We start from the raw sequence: 14,973 nt of genomic DNA, 5'->3' as shown, positions 1-14,973 counted from the left end.
ATACATTTATAAAATATAAACATATATTTTATGCAGGCCAAAATTCTAGTAAAGACTTAATTTAGTCATAATGGATGCTCCTGGAGCAAAGCTTAACGTACCTCACTATGAACATAGAGTTCAACTCCTCTGGTCTTTCCCATGACTTTTCTGGTGATCGTCCATGGCTCATGTATCATTACGATACATGTCTGCGTCTTTGCCACAAATCTTTCAAGATTATAGGAGGCTGCTTGACAATGGTGCAGATTAATCTGCCAGCATTCTAGCCTCTTGGCACATATTCTGGCGTCATTTATAATTACGATTTTTCAGGGTCACGCTTTGTAGTCCTCTGGGGTGGACTCTAAGGCCCTCTTAAAAAGAGGTGTGAGGAGCGTATGTCCCCTCATTCCAAGCGGGAGACGGATATTCCTCTTTTCCATTTCCTCAATCAGATCCAAATCATATTAATTATTATCAATTAATTGATTATTGTTTAAATGATTATAATCAATTAATTTATTTCAAAATCTACAGTTAAGTTAGATCGTACTTCAGACTCGAATTAATGTATGATTTTCTCACTGAAGCAGCAAGCCTCCTGAGGCCAGCACAACTACCCACACTCCTCCTCCATCCCAATCTATTCAAAGCCTCCCTTTTTACACCCTTCCAAAAAATTTCCGTCTCCCTTAAATATTTCCTTACGACATCCTCCTACTCCATTCGGAAACGTTATACGAAGACGTTATACGTTAGACGAAGCATTCGGAGACAAATACTTTTAGTTTGGCCAAAAATGAATGGCTAATAAGGGCAATTTTTGACAATTATCTGCCAACCTTCATCTGCAGAACGTGTCTTAGCCATCTCAACCTTTCTCTCATTACAGCCCTAGGAAGCGGAGTAGAACCATATTTTTCGCGCAGCTTACTGTTACAGATACGGTCAGTCAGACGTCAGTCTGACTGATCAGTCTATGGGTACGGTCAGTACCCAAAACAATCCGTGGACAATTTCTCTGGAAAACATCTAGCAAATCTTCCTCCGTCTTTCGGAGCGCCCAGGCTTCCGAGCCAAACTAGACCACTGTGGCTTCCAATATTCTAATCTTGGTTCGCAGACTTATTTTCCTCTTTTTCCAAACTGTTTTCAGCTATAAACTTTTCAACTGTACAATATTGCAAAGATATTCATATATGAGTTGAAAAGGATATTGGTAAATCTCCAGCATCATACTAAACATAAAAACAAAGGTTTTGCAGAATGAGAATATAGGACATCGTTAGAAAAATCAATTGGTCGGGTTTACCAGCTCAGTTGACTATCACGTGAGCATATACCCCAATCAAGGAAGGATATATCCATTGTAATAATAAAGCTAGCTTATGTCACATTGGCAGATGGACCTTGTAATATCTTTTTATACTTCTAATAACAGCTCATTGTTTCACCAAACTTCCTGAGACTAACACAGCTCCTTCTCCACTCCAATCTCCATACCTCTGCACTCTTTACTCTCTTCCCTAAAGTTCAAATTCCCTTAAGTCCTTTCTTAATACCTTTCCCGAGCTTTTTCGAGGACTACCTTTTTTTCAATTTCATTTGGCCCCAGATGAATAGCCAAAAAACCTAATTTTTGGCAATCTATCATCAGTAAAACACGGCCTACCCATTTGAACCTTTCTTTCATCATAACGCTAAACACTGGGGCTAAATCACTTTTTAGTACTGCTTATTATTTTTCCAACATATATCTCAAACTACCCTTGAATAATTCCTTTGGAAAAGATCTAGTACATCTTCGTATATATTTCTAAATTTTTGAAAAAATAAGTCAAGTATCTTAAAATAAGTATCTTAAAATTATGCCAAGTTTTTGTATGTTTTTTTCTTTTCTTTTTCATTGTAATTTAATATCTTCTAGTACACAAGACAGATATTTCATTAAAAAATGTATAATATTTGTATAAAAAATATAAAAATGTATAAGAAGCATATAATATTTGTAGTTTGTAAATTTGTGATTGAAAACACCTATTAATGTTGTTAGCTAAAATACAAATTAATTGATGTTTGTGTTGTGATTTTTATATTATTTTATATTTTATTCTGTATGCAAGGGTGTATCCAGGGGGTAGGGGGTTTGAGCCCACCCCCGCCCCCCGAAATATTTGTCCGAATCTTAAAAACGTAACAAAAATTAATATCAACATATTTTTGACACTTTTAAAGTTTTTTTGTACCCCCCACCCACCCCACCCCCACCCCAAAAAAAATCCTTTATAGTACCCTATCTGAATGACAAGTCATATTATTTCAGTCTTACTAATCTAGGTCAGGGCGCACACACAAAAGCTCTTGGGCCGTTAGTGACTTGTGAGCCGTATCTTTGACGTCCCTGGTTTAAAACAATAAAGGTATTTGGAATTCAAGAGAAACGTAAATTATAGTTTGTAGATTTGAAAAGCTCTGATATTACTGATTTCACAGTTGGCTATTTATTTACACATCACTAACAAAGCAATTGTTTTTTGGTGTATCGGTGGGAATACCAATAGATCAGATAACTGTTTTTTTTTTAGCAAGGGCAAAATGTCGTGTTCCTAAACAAACGACTTTGGTTTTTGTAAAGCGAATCTGGTAACTATTGTTCTATTCTAAAAATATAAGTTTCTACAATTTTGAAAAAAAAAATCTTAACAAAAAACAATGAGAAGCATAATAAATACTCATTAGCAGAGAAGGGTTGTGACTGCACTTTTGTTTCAGGGGTATATCCGCCGCGCTGCTCACGTGATTTAATTTGATAATACAGATTGAACATTATGGCTACCTCAAACCAATACTCCCGAAAATTTATTTCGGAGAGGATAATAAATTTTTGCGAATCAGCAAAGCTGCAATGTACGAAGCCATTGGGTCGCCAATCAGGTTTCAGGACTCACGACGTTATTTAGAATTCACAAAGCGATATTTTATTTTTTTCAACGAATATCAATTTTTTTTTTACAAAAAAGGGGAAAAAAGAAAATAACGAAAAAGAAAAAAAAAACACTATAGATCACAGTTCATATGAACCATCCAAAAGCCAATGTGATTAAGTCCGCTATTTACACTCTTCAAGGTTTCCTTTTTCTTTTTCAATGAGATTTCTTTTTCATACAAGGTATTTAAAGCACAAAGCGAGCAAATTACACAAAAAAAAACTAAAAAAACGCATACAAAATTTTTTTATATCCAGACAAACATTTTTTTTGGGGGGGGGGGGGACAAATCCCTTAACCATCCACCCCCCCCCCCTCACCCCTCGGGGTACGGCCATGTTAATAATGTTTTATTTAATAATAAAAAAATGAGATAAAATAGCCTATGTTCTTTTAATTTTCATGAGAAAAAAAAAAAAAAACGGGTAAGAGGAACAACCAAGAAAACTAAGAAACAACATAAATACAACAACATAACACGATCCCCCTTCCGGGAAGGGCCTTCCCCCATCGAAAACAATAGTTTTTAAAAGTATTACTGATGTACAAACGAGGTACAGGTCGAGCATAACGTTCGGCATTCTGGTGTCTGAAAGGAATTGTCTAGAAGAATAGAGGCAGGCTGACAGAGACACCTAAGAGTTATCTGTAATGAGAGTAAAGTCCCTTATGTCTCCCTTCTTTGCAGTGCCAATCTGGTCACCTTTGAAGAAAGCAGAACGAAAACTTCCTCGTGTTTCCCTTATAATGCCTTCCATAACCCCTGGACAAGTTCACTTTTCCTCTCTTAGACCTCGCCAGCGTCGTTATTCATAAAAAAAAATCCCATTTTTACCCAAATAAAATTTTTGACATAAAAATATTTAATAGCACTTTTCCCCCCCCTAAATTATAGGTTAAGTACTTTAATTCATGGGTTTAGGGTGGGGGAAGGGCAGGGGAGGGGGCAGCTGCCCCCCTAGACCGTCAAATTTACATTAGCTATGGCTGAAAAAGCAGAGGGTTGGAAAAGCAGTTGGTAAAAGGCCCTCCATCACACTATCGACTGCCCCCCCTAGACAATATGCTGCCTACGCCCATGATTGAATCTCCTTTGCGCTTTTATCACTCATTGTGTAAAGTTTATGTTAACAATTTTGGATTTTTTACTTGTATTTGTATAGTCCATTTTTTAGTATATTTCTTTAAAATGTTTATCCCCTGAATTGCTAAAAAAAAAGATAAAAAGGAATAATAATTAACCAACCAATATTTTTCATCTTCCTTGTTTATACCATTTATATTATTTTTTTCTTTCACCCCCTCTTTGTTTTTTTTTTATTAAACTGTTTAATTTATTAAAAAAAAATTCTGCTAACTTGATTGTTTTTAATATTTTTGAAATGATGGCTTATATTCCTGTCTTTTTTTTTTTTTTGCTTTTTTGACCAATCATACTATATCTTTTTTTTCTGCGATGAGTTTTAATTTTTACCCTGAAATGTGAATTCGGTTCATCTGGGCTTGTGACAGTCATTTTCAAATAGCTCGTAGTAACAAACTGTAAGTGAGGAGCGACTTGGCCCAATAGTAAGAAAAACTCTAAAAAACAGAATTTTGATGACAATCGAAACATTGAAAGAGCTGCCTTTTTATGCTGATTCCAAATATATAAGGTTCTTTACGTTTTATTTTATCCATGAAAGGGTAAGAGCTTAAGAAAATTTGTGTGATTTTCAAAAAAAGAAAAACACCCGAAAAGTCAAGGGATCTTAATGAAAATAACACCTTCTGATTCATCATACCAGAGAACCTTACGATAGAGGTTTCAAGCTCGTATCTGCGAAAATGTGGAATTTGTATTTTTTTTTGGCTAGAAGAAAGACCACGGATGCGTGTTTATTTGTATGTTTTGTTGTTGTTTTTTCCAGGGGGTGATCGTCTTGTGCCAATTGTCCTTGAGAAAAGGGAGAGGGCTCATTTGAACGGAAAGAAAAAAATTCTAATGCTCTTTTTAAGAGACCAGAAAGAATGGATGGCAAATAGCCTCCCTCCACGCCCCTTTTTCCCCAAAGACATCTGATCAAAATTTTGAGATAGCTATTTAATTTAGCATAGTTGAAAGGTTTCAATAAATTTGCCTTTGGAAATGACATGACCCCCTATAGTCCGTGTGAAAAGGACTGGAAGCTACAGAATTTGTCCATTGTTCACATATAGTATTTGTTAATGGGAAATATACGGAAATTATTTTGGGGGAATTTTCTGCTGGAGGGGATTTTCCACGGGGAGAATTTTCCGTGGAGAAAAAAGTTTCTGGAAGAATTTTCCAGGGGTAATATTATGCGAGGGGAAGGGAATTTCCTGGCATGATTTGAAAAACGGCCAGAAATTAAACTAAAAAAAGCTTTTTTCAACTAAAATTAAGGAGTAACATTAAGAGTGAAACATAAATAAGTATATAAGAGGGGTTACTCCTTCCTTAACCCTCGCTCATTTTGTCTTTCTTTCACAATTCTTTAAGAAAGACAGCTTTAAAACTTTTAAGACTTTTAAGTCATTAATCTAAGATTTTCAACATTAAAATCAAAAGATTTAAAGCCATATACCGGGCATTCCCTTGTGTTTCTTCTGAAGACTTAAATAAAAGAAATATAAAATAACAAGCTGAAAATGAGTCATTCATCTGAAAATTTGAAGTTTTTCTAGAGATTATATTTATTATACTGAAACGAAAGATCTGGTACCTGAAGCCCATGAACTTTTGTCCTTGATTTAATGTATGTATGTATGTATGTTCTTTATTACCCATCTATAAACAAAATAAAGAAAACGATGGAGTACAATAAAAGAAAGGAAAACAAAACAAACATGTCATAAAATATACACAAATTACTAATAATACCAAATCTTATATTTCCACGGGTGAGAAGAGGACTAGTTGCTCAATTTGTGAAGCTGTTTATCACCGGCCTGAACCGGTTCCACCACACCAAAACGGTTAACCATGTACCTATTCTTGAACCACCGAGGGGCCTCAAGAGAAAACTTCACGTACTTAAAATAGCACTTTCGCAGCACTCGCCTATCAGATTCAGTAAAAATGTCCCAAAATGGGGTCAAATATAAAATAATATACCTTGGCCTTTGATAACCTTATGTTCTATTTATTTATGCATGTTTTCAAGTAAAATTGTGTTCTTTGGTAAAATTCCGAAGAAAACTTGAACTTTCTTATCTTCAGTGAAAAATTTGGAACAGTATTTTAAATTTTTCATCTCTTCGAGACAGATCTGAACTCAAGTGGAAAATTTTTATATTATTTGGAAAAATAAAAATGATCAATGACTAATCTCTTTTTCATTGAGAAAATTCAGAAGAGAACTTGAACTTTCCTTGACTTCGTTGAGAAAATTTTAAATTTAAATATAACTTTTTATCTTCCATTAAAATATTCACAAGTATTGTATTACTTTTTCTATCTTCCACCGAAAAATTTAGAATTGAACTTTAAATTTCTTTATGTCTTTGTGAAATAATGAACTGAAGTGGAATATTTTTATTTTCTCTGGTGAAATTAGAAATGAATTGTGTTCTTTGGTAAAATTCAGAAGAGAACTTGAATTCTTCTTCACTTCATTTAGAAAATTTTAAATTGAACTAGAACTTTTTATCTTCCGGGAAAATATTCACACGTATGGTATTACTTTTTCTATCTTCCACCGAAAAATTTAGAATTGAACTTTAAATTTTTTTTTGGGGAAATTAGAATTGAATTGTGTTCTTTGGTAAAATTCAGAATAGAACTCGAATATTCACGATCAAAGTATAACTTTTCCTATCTTATATGAAAAATTTGGAACAGAACTTTAAATTTTTTCATCTCTTTGAGAAAAAAAATCTGAACTGAAGTGGAAAATTTTTATATTATTTTGGAGAAATAGAATTGATCAATAACTTATTTCATTTTCAATGAGAAAATTCAGAATCGAAGTTGAACTTTTCTTCTTCCGAGAAAATATTTGGAACAGAACTTTAAATTTTTTCATCTCTTTGAGAAAGGTCGGAACTGAATTTAAGAAAATTTAGAATTAAAGTGAAACTTTTTATCTTCATAGAAAATAATTACAATCAAAGTATAGCTATTCCTATCTTCTAAGGAAAAATTTAGAACTGAACTTTAAATTTTTTATGTCTTGGTAAACTTAAAACTGAAGTGGAAGCTTTTTTTTTTCTCTGGGGAAATTAGAATTGAATTGTGTTCTTTGGTAAAATTCAGATTAGAACTTGATATTTTCTATCTTCTAAGAAAAATTTGGAACAATATTTAAAATTTTTTCATCTCTGAGAAAAATCTGAATTGAAGTGGAAAATTTTATATTATTTTGGGAAAATAGAATTGATCAATAACTTATTTCATTTTCATTGAGGAAATTCAGAATCGAAGTTGAACTTTTCTTCTTCCGGCGAAATATTTGGAACAGAACTTTAAATTTTTTCATCTCTTGGAGAATGGTCAGAACTGAATTTAAGAAAATTTAGAATTAAATTGAAATTTTTTATCTTCATAGAAAATAATCATAATCATAGTATAACTTTTCCTATCTTCTACGGAAAAATTTAGAAGTGAACTTTAAATTTTTTATGTCTTGGGACTTTTCTTGTTCCGGGAAAATATTTGGAATAGAACTTTAAATTTGACTCTTTGAGAAAGGTCAGAACGTAAAAAGTTAAAAAATACCATGTTAAAAAATTCAAGAAAGTATTTACAAATTGGGGATGGGACTCTTTGAGGTTGGAAAATGGGTTTAGGAATGACATTATGAATGGAACTTGTTCAGAAGATATAATAAAGCAATAAAAAAGTATTAAAAAAAATGGAGCGGGGCCGCTTTGGGGGGCCGGGGGAGGGTGTTTGGGGGACCCTTGGGGGAGGGTGTCCCTTCTGTGTCTCAATGCACAAAAAATATTAAAAAAATGGGGAGGGGAGGAGGGGAGGGGGAGGGGAGGGGAGGAGGGGAGGGGGAGGAGGAGGGGAGGAGAGGGGAGGAGGGAAGGGGGGTTGGGGGAGGGGGGTTGGGGGGAGGGGGAGGTGACGGTGAGGAGTGGGGTGGAGAGGGAGGGTGGGGGCCCTTTGGGAGCCTGGGGGACCTTTGGGTGCCGGTGGAGGGCCTTTGGGGGTCCTGGGGGACGGTTGAGCGCCTGGTGGACATTTGGAGACCGGGTGAAGGCCTTGGGGACCCCGGTGGTCTTTTGGGCGCTCTATCGGCCTTTGGTGGGCCCGGGGTGGGCCTTTGCGGGTCTGGGGGGCCGCTGGGAGCCCTGGGAACCTTTGGGGAACGGGGGGTTCCTTCTGGATGGGGGTATGGGGATTGGAACCCTTTGGATCGGGGTAGGGTGATCGGGGGCCCTTTGGGGTTGGGTAGAGGACCTCACGACACTGTTCAAATAGAACTTGTTTACTATAACGACCACACTCAAAACCTCTTCTAAAACCCTTTCTAAAATCATCTTTTAAAACGTCTCTAACTGTTTCGCCGAAATAATTCCAAAACCTGTCTAAAACCGTTTCGCCCAAATAATCCCCTAAAAGTAATTTCTGTGTGTTCCTTTTGTTTTTGGCATTTCTGTGCTTTCACTTTTCAAATTTCTAGGAAACCCTTTCCTACGTTAATCTCTTCATCTCATAAATGTTCCTAGCTAAACTATTATGGTTTTGTTAGAATATCAATTTACCTCTCCGACTTAAAGCTCCGTGAAGCCGTATTTAAAAATAGAATTTCTATCTCTTTAGACTCCCGCATAATTCCAAGATAACAAGTGATGTCATTTATGATTCCTGACACTAAAGATCAATGAAGCCCTATTTAAAAATAGAATATTAATTTTTCTCTCTGTCCTAAAGAACGTTTATCCCTCAGACCTAAGATTAAAGAAGCCTTAATGTTTCTTAATTCCCTCTTCGTGAATCAACAATTTCCCCGCCGATTATGTAAATCAAGTTCACAGGTTAGGTTAGCCAAACAATAATGAAGTCATGTTTGTTTCATAATTCCCCCTTCGTGAATCAATAATTTCCCCTAGCGATTATGTAAATCAAGTTCTCAGGTTAAGCTAACCAAACAACAATGAAGCCATGTTTGTTTCTCAATTCCCCCTTCGTGAACCAATAATTCCCCCATCGATTATGTAAATCACCCCACAGTGTCATAAATCAATAATTCCCCCATCGATTATGTAAATCACCCCTCATGCCATTACACGTGTCCAAACAACAACAACAGGTCGATTGACCTTGACCCCCATTAGACTCGATCGATAATCCTTGAATAAATTATGTCCCGTCAGCATTAAACTAAATTGTAGATGGCAGCAGGGGTGAGTCGTGGGGGCTTTAGGGTCACTTCTACTACCATGTTCCCCGCAAAGCGCCAGGAGCTTTCTTCCCCAAACATTTATTTTTCTTTTTTCATCCTTATTACTTCGCGGTAGTCTACAACAAATTGGGACAAAATCTCCTAAATCTGGGATTAATACATCTGGAACCTCAACCTCAACGCCGGTATAAGCATTGAAATCCCCCATCAAAACACACTCAAAATCACTATAACTTTCTTGTATTAGCGACAATTCATCATCTAAAATTTCCCAAGTATTTTCTCGATTATAAGAACTATTTTGTGGAGGGATATACACAACGCCCAACATTAATCTCTTCTCACATTTAAAACAAATACGCAGCCAAAGTAAATTTTCAGATCTACTATTAACTCTTTCATAGCCATCAATAGCTGATGATTTAATCAAAACCAAAATACCACCATAATGTCTATTATTTTTTGCTGGTTTACGCACAACCTGTTTAACCAAATACCCTCGGAGAGGTGACATAGGAGAATGATCGTTCCATGTTTCAATAAACGAAATCACATTTCCTATGCGTCTATGCTTTCTGTCAGTGCATTAATATCACTAGCCATTTCTTGGAGGTCCTCGTTCCTGGCCTCTGTCTAAGAAAAGGCAAAATGGTAATACTCACTACTGCGACTATTAATATCTGTTAGCACTCGCTGACTATTATCAACAAAATCACGGAAAAAATCACTGCGAGGTCTTCTGTTAAGTCCTTTTCTTGGAGAATGGTTTCCTCTGGGTGCCACGTTACGAGTGCCTGGTCGATGTAGGTCATTAGGGCTTATAACAGCACTAGCAGGTCGTTTAGTTGCCGATACTGCCTGAGAATAGGCTGTTGATGGTATCACTGTCTCGGCATCACTATTACTGGCATCACTATCTAGCCCCATCGGGATAACAGCAGGGTAATTTGGGAGTCTAGCACTAGGGGGTGGACCAATATTTTTAACTGGCACCAAGTTACATTTAACCTCAATCACAGCCTGTCCATCGTACCTGAATAGTCGGCCTTGGATAAACAGCTTGTCACCTCGTAGCATTGCATCACGGCCGTCGTTCTGTGCAAGATTCATAATTTCCTTTAAGTGTTTACGGGCTTCTCTTTGTTTAGCTGTGTAATCTGGGGCCACCGATAGACCTCCCTTTCTCAATAAGAAACTATTTCTTAAGATATAGTCTCTGATTTCGACCGAGTTTAGCTTCACTACTACTGGCCCTGATTTCAATCTAAAAATGTCACGTACATCATATCGACTTATTTTGAGAGAAGGCATAGCACGGTTTAATAAATCCATTATTTCTTGCTTCACAGTATACCCACCATGGTGTTGCGGAGTATAATTATAAATAATAAAATTTGTTCTTTTCTGCTCTGTTTCGAGCTGGTTGGCTCGTTCAGATATGATTACTAGGTCTGATTTCACATTTTCCAGGTCTTTTTTAATTTCTTCATTTGTCTCATCATTTCTAGATAGCTGTGTACTAATGTTATTCATCTGTACTTGTAAGGCAGCAATGCTATCCGAAAGTCCAGGAATTGCACTAACTTTCTCTGAAAGCGCTGGTAATAAATCCAATTTGAAATTTATTTCTCGCAAAAACTGGGCATTTTGCATTTTCTCGGCCTCTAATGTTCGGTTTGCCATTTTCATACTTTGGATCTTGTCAATGTACAAATGTAGTCCTTAATTGATCTAGTATTGTAACAAAGCAATAAGTTATTTTTCTTGTTTTCGAAAAAGATATTCACAATTTTGGCACAAAGCCACACACAGGTAAAAAAATTGGTTACGCAAGCTGTCCAGATTTAATCCTTTATTTTATCCGATTGAATTGCTCTTAACTCTCTGAACTCTGAATCAAACTCTGAATCTATATGCTACAAAATATATGTGTTTACCCACTTTTGGGCCCATTTTTGGAAGGGGAGGGTTTTGTTTACAACCTAAAAGTTTCTTTCTACATCAGGGTCCTATTTGGTCCTGGCACTCGTGGATGTAGATTTTAAGCCGCTCAAAAAAAAAAAAAAAAAAAAAAAAAAATCGGGCAAACTGATATTTCTTCATTGTTTTTTGTGCACTGGTGCACATTGGTTCAAGGATTTAATGAAATTATGAAATTAAAATTTTGATGGAAATTTTAATGAAATTAAAAAAAAAACTCTTAGTCCCATTTTCGGAGTACCTGTGGCCCAGCCTAACTATTTCATATATTAGGGCCGCCTTAGCCCAAGGACTTATGGACGTAATTTTTATGCCGTTGGAAAAAAAGATTTGTCCTTTTCGTGCTCCTTCGTGAGGCATTTTTTTTTTACCTATGGGTTTTCTTGAGCCAAGCTTGGTTGGAATTATTCTAGTTTTTCTTTTTTTATGGAGGAAGAAATCCGTATCCATCTTGATCTCTTTTGAGGAGAAGGTCACTATGTTCTAGTCATCACGACCAGCGGCGTCCCAGGGGGGAGGGGGAGGGGCCCCCCCCCCAAACTTGTGGCAATTGGTAAAATTTTCGCCGAAGGCCAAAATTTTGGCAGAAATTTTGCAAAATCGGCTGAAATTTAGCAAAATTCTGCAGACAATTTGGCATAAATCTGGTAGCGATTCTATATAATTTACGAAGATCATCCCCCCCCCCTCCCCCAAAGAAAATGAGTCTCAGGACACCCCTGATCCCGACATCTACCAAAACGGGTAGTCGAATCTCAGTTAAGCTTGGTTGGAAGTAAATTAAGTGACTTATTTCTACTTTTTGGAATTAGCACCTGATTCAACTTATATGGAGCGAGGGGTTCCCTACAGGTGCCTCCTGATGTCTGAAGCTGGATTTCTCCCCAGTTAAAGGTGGCTTGAACTGTGAAACGGGACGGAAGGGTGACACCTTAAGAAAGATATTTCATTGATTAGAACGTCTTTTAACGATTTCTGTTTGCACGCTCTTCAAATTTGTCATGTAAGGGTGTCTCTCAAAGTCTCTCAACTACCTAACAAACTAATAGGCAATGCAATACGTCTTTGAATGATAATGAGGAAACTACAAAGGGTACTTACGTGTTATCCCGACCACACTCAAGAAGTAGCATCTACTTAAAACAGGTTTTTCTGTGTGTACTCTCGAATAATCAGCTTAGCCTGAGTGGGATAAACTACTAAGGAGATATAATTTAATTAAATATTTAATATATAGAGTTGATTAGGTTAGGTATTTAATATAGGCTAATGCGTTTTGGGTGGCCTGCTTTCCATAATTCTCTGTTGTAGTTTCTATAGTTTTGTTATTAAAGTATTATATTTTCATCATATTTTGGTATATTTCATTAGGATTAACCCAACTTCAATTCTTGAGTGTGGTCGGTATAACACGTAAGTATCCTATAAAGTTTTATCACTTATGGGGTACTAAGGTATATCATCACTATGGGGCATATCATTACTTGTGACGGAGCCATGAAAATTGTAAAAAAAAAATGGAATTACTCACAATGACCAGACAATATGAATAATTTTTCATATCAATCAATTTTCCCATATAGAACATGAATACCATGAGATTTAGCTTGTGCTGTCAATTAGCCTTGCCTTTGGCTTTTTTCTGCCTGTCCCGTTAGTTATTTTGTGATGAAAAAAATCTCATAAATTGGCGTGAAATTAATTATTAATAACACGCTTTTGGATACGCTCTGATAAACACCGTTGACAGAGTATGCACTTTTATTTTTTAGTGTAAAAAAACATAGAAGTAAACAGGCCTATATACGCGCATAAATAAAAGGTTGGCAAAAAAGCAGTCGGATTTCCCAGGAGGCGCTGACTTCCCACCATTTGGTGTACATCTCAGAACGCCACCGATGCTGCGCATTTCCACCACGCGTGGCACAGTTATCAACACACTTGGTATAGTTCCGCCACATTTGTATGAATTAGTACCTGATTCAACTTATATGGAGCGAGGGGTTTCCTACAGGTGCCTCCTGATAACTGAAGCTGGATTTCTCCCCAGTTAAAAGTGGCTTGAACTGTAAAACGGGACGCAAGGATGACGTCTCAAGAAAGATATTTCATTGATTAGAACGTCTTTTAACGATTTCTGTTTGCACGCTCTTCAAATTTGTCATGTAAGGGTGTCTCTCAAAGTCTCTCAACTACCCAACAAACTAATAGGCAATGCAATAAGTCTTTGAATGATAATGAGGAAACGCGCAGTTCTACTCATAAATGTGCCACCACGCGTGGCACAGTTATCAAAACACTTGGTATAGTTCCACCACATTTGTCACGCGCAGCCTGGTGTACATGATTTCCGAAAGAGAGCAACCCCTCGCATATTTTCCTATTCTCCTTCTTTTATTAGTCCTTATCATATTATACAGGTCAGTGAGTTAAATAGTTCTAAGACACACAGACAGAGTGGCAGGAAACCCCATTCGGTAATGCAGAATAGTAGATGAGTGAAAAAAAGAAAAAAAAAAACAAGAAAGGTGTACTCTAAGGACATATGTAAGATTAATCCCAACAGGGGGAGGGACGGATTTTTTTCGAGCTTTTTAAAAACTGAAGATAATAAAAAGCTAGTTCTCAGAAAATAAAGAGGAGGGGGATTTTTCTCAACCTTTTTCGAAAAAAATGCCCCCCTCCCAAAACGGCAACACTTCCAAAAAAAAATTGTTATGACCTTGCCTTTTTCTGACTCTGCTATTTTGCAACCTCTAATAAATGAATTAGAATTCAATGTCTCACCTGAGTCTACATCCAACTTCACAAAATAATAAGATGACGTTACTTTCTGTCCAATAACAGTTGGGTCGATTGCTTCTGTATCGTTCTGGAGCAAACAAAGAGTCTCTTGAGTCGGTGCTAACGGATTTGCAACAAAACTAAGAAAGAAAAAAAATACAATAAGAAGCTATTGGCTTTGAGGGTTTAGCAGCTTCGGGGAAATGGCAAAAAGGAACATTTCATCAACTAGATTCCGTTATTAGCCAAGTTTCCGAATGACCTTTAACAGGGCGATCGGTTTGCTTACTTTCTTATAGCGAATTACTAGCCAAAAAGGTCCGCTCCGCAGATCTTTTGGCTAGCTAAAACTTAGTTTTGCTGGCTTTTGGTCGCCTCCCTCCTCTAGCTCGGAGCCTCGATCCTCTCACAATTGTTGTCATGATCATATCCTTAGCTCGGAGCCTCGACCCTCTCAGAATTATTGTCATAATCATATCCTTAGCTCGGAGCCTCGACCCTCTCACAATTGTTGTCATGATCATATCCTTAGCTCGGAGCCTCGACCCTCTCACAATTGTTGTCATAATCATATCCTTAGCTCGGAGCCTCGACCCTCTCACAATTGTTGTCATGATCATATCCTTAGCTCGGAGCCTCGACCCTCTCACAATTTATGTCATGATCATATTCTTAGCTCGGAGCCTCGACCCTTTCACAATTGTTATCATGATCATATCCTTAGCTGGAGCCTCGACCCTCTCACAATTGTTGTCATTATCATATACTTAGCTCGGAGCCTCGACCCTTTCACAATTGTTGTCATGATCATATCCTTAGCTCAGAGCCTCGACCCTCTCACAATTTATGTCATGATCATATTCTTAGCTCGGAGCCTCGACCCT

General features: G+C 36.9%; 2 protein-coding genes across 2 annotated transcripts in view; both read right to left on the bottom strand.

Annotated features, from left to right (window-relative positions):
• tyn (trynity) overlaps positions 1-14,973 on the bottom strand; it is a 122,584-nt gene that overhangs the window by 79,837 nt on the left and 27,774 nt on the right. Inside the window, exon 4 of the mRNA XM_089104632.1 lies at positions 14,093-14,229. Coding sequence (XP_088960758.1) covers positions 14,093-14,229 — 137 coding nt within the window. The remainder of the gene's footprint in view (positions 1-14,092; positions 14,230-14,973) is intronic.
• On the bottom strand, positions 9,959-11,008 carry LOC148941283 (uncharacterized). The gene has a single exon (XM_089104552.1). It carries the CDS (start codon positions 11,006-11,008, stop codon positions 9,959-9,961), a length of 1,050 nt encoding a protein of 349 aa, XP_088960678.1.

This window comes from Artemia sp. Qi Xiang Cuo, chromosome 18 (assembly GCF_049724085.1).
Source record: "Artemia sp. Qi Xiang Cuo chromosome 18, ASM4972408v1, whole genome shotgun sequence".
Taxonomy (NCBI): domain Eukaryota; kingdom Metazoa; phylum Arthropoda; class Branchiopoda; order Anostraca; family Artemiidae; genus Artemia; species Artemia sp. Qi Xiang Cuo.
The sequence above is the reverse complement of the archived record's forward strand: the minus strand, read 5'-3'. Positions and strand labels throughout refer to the sequence as shown.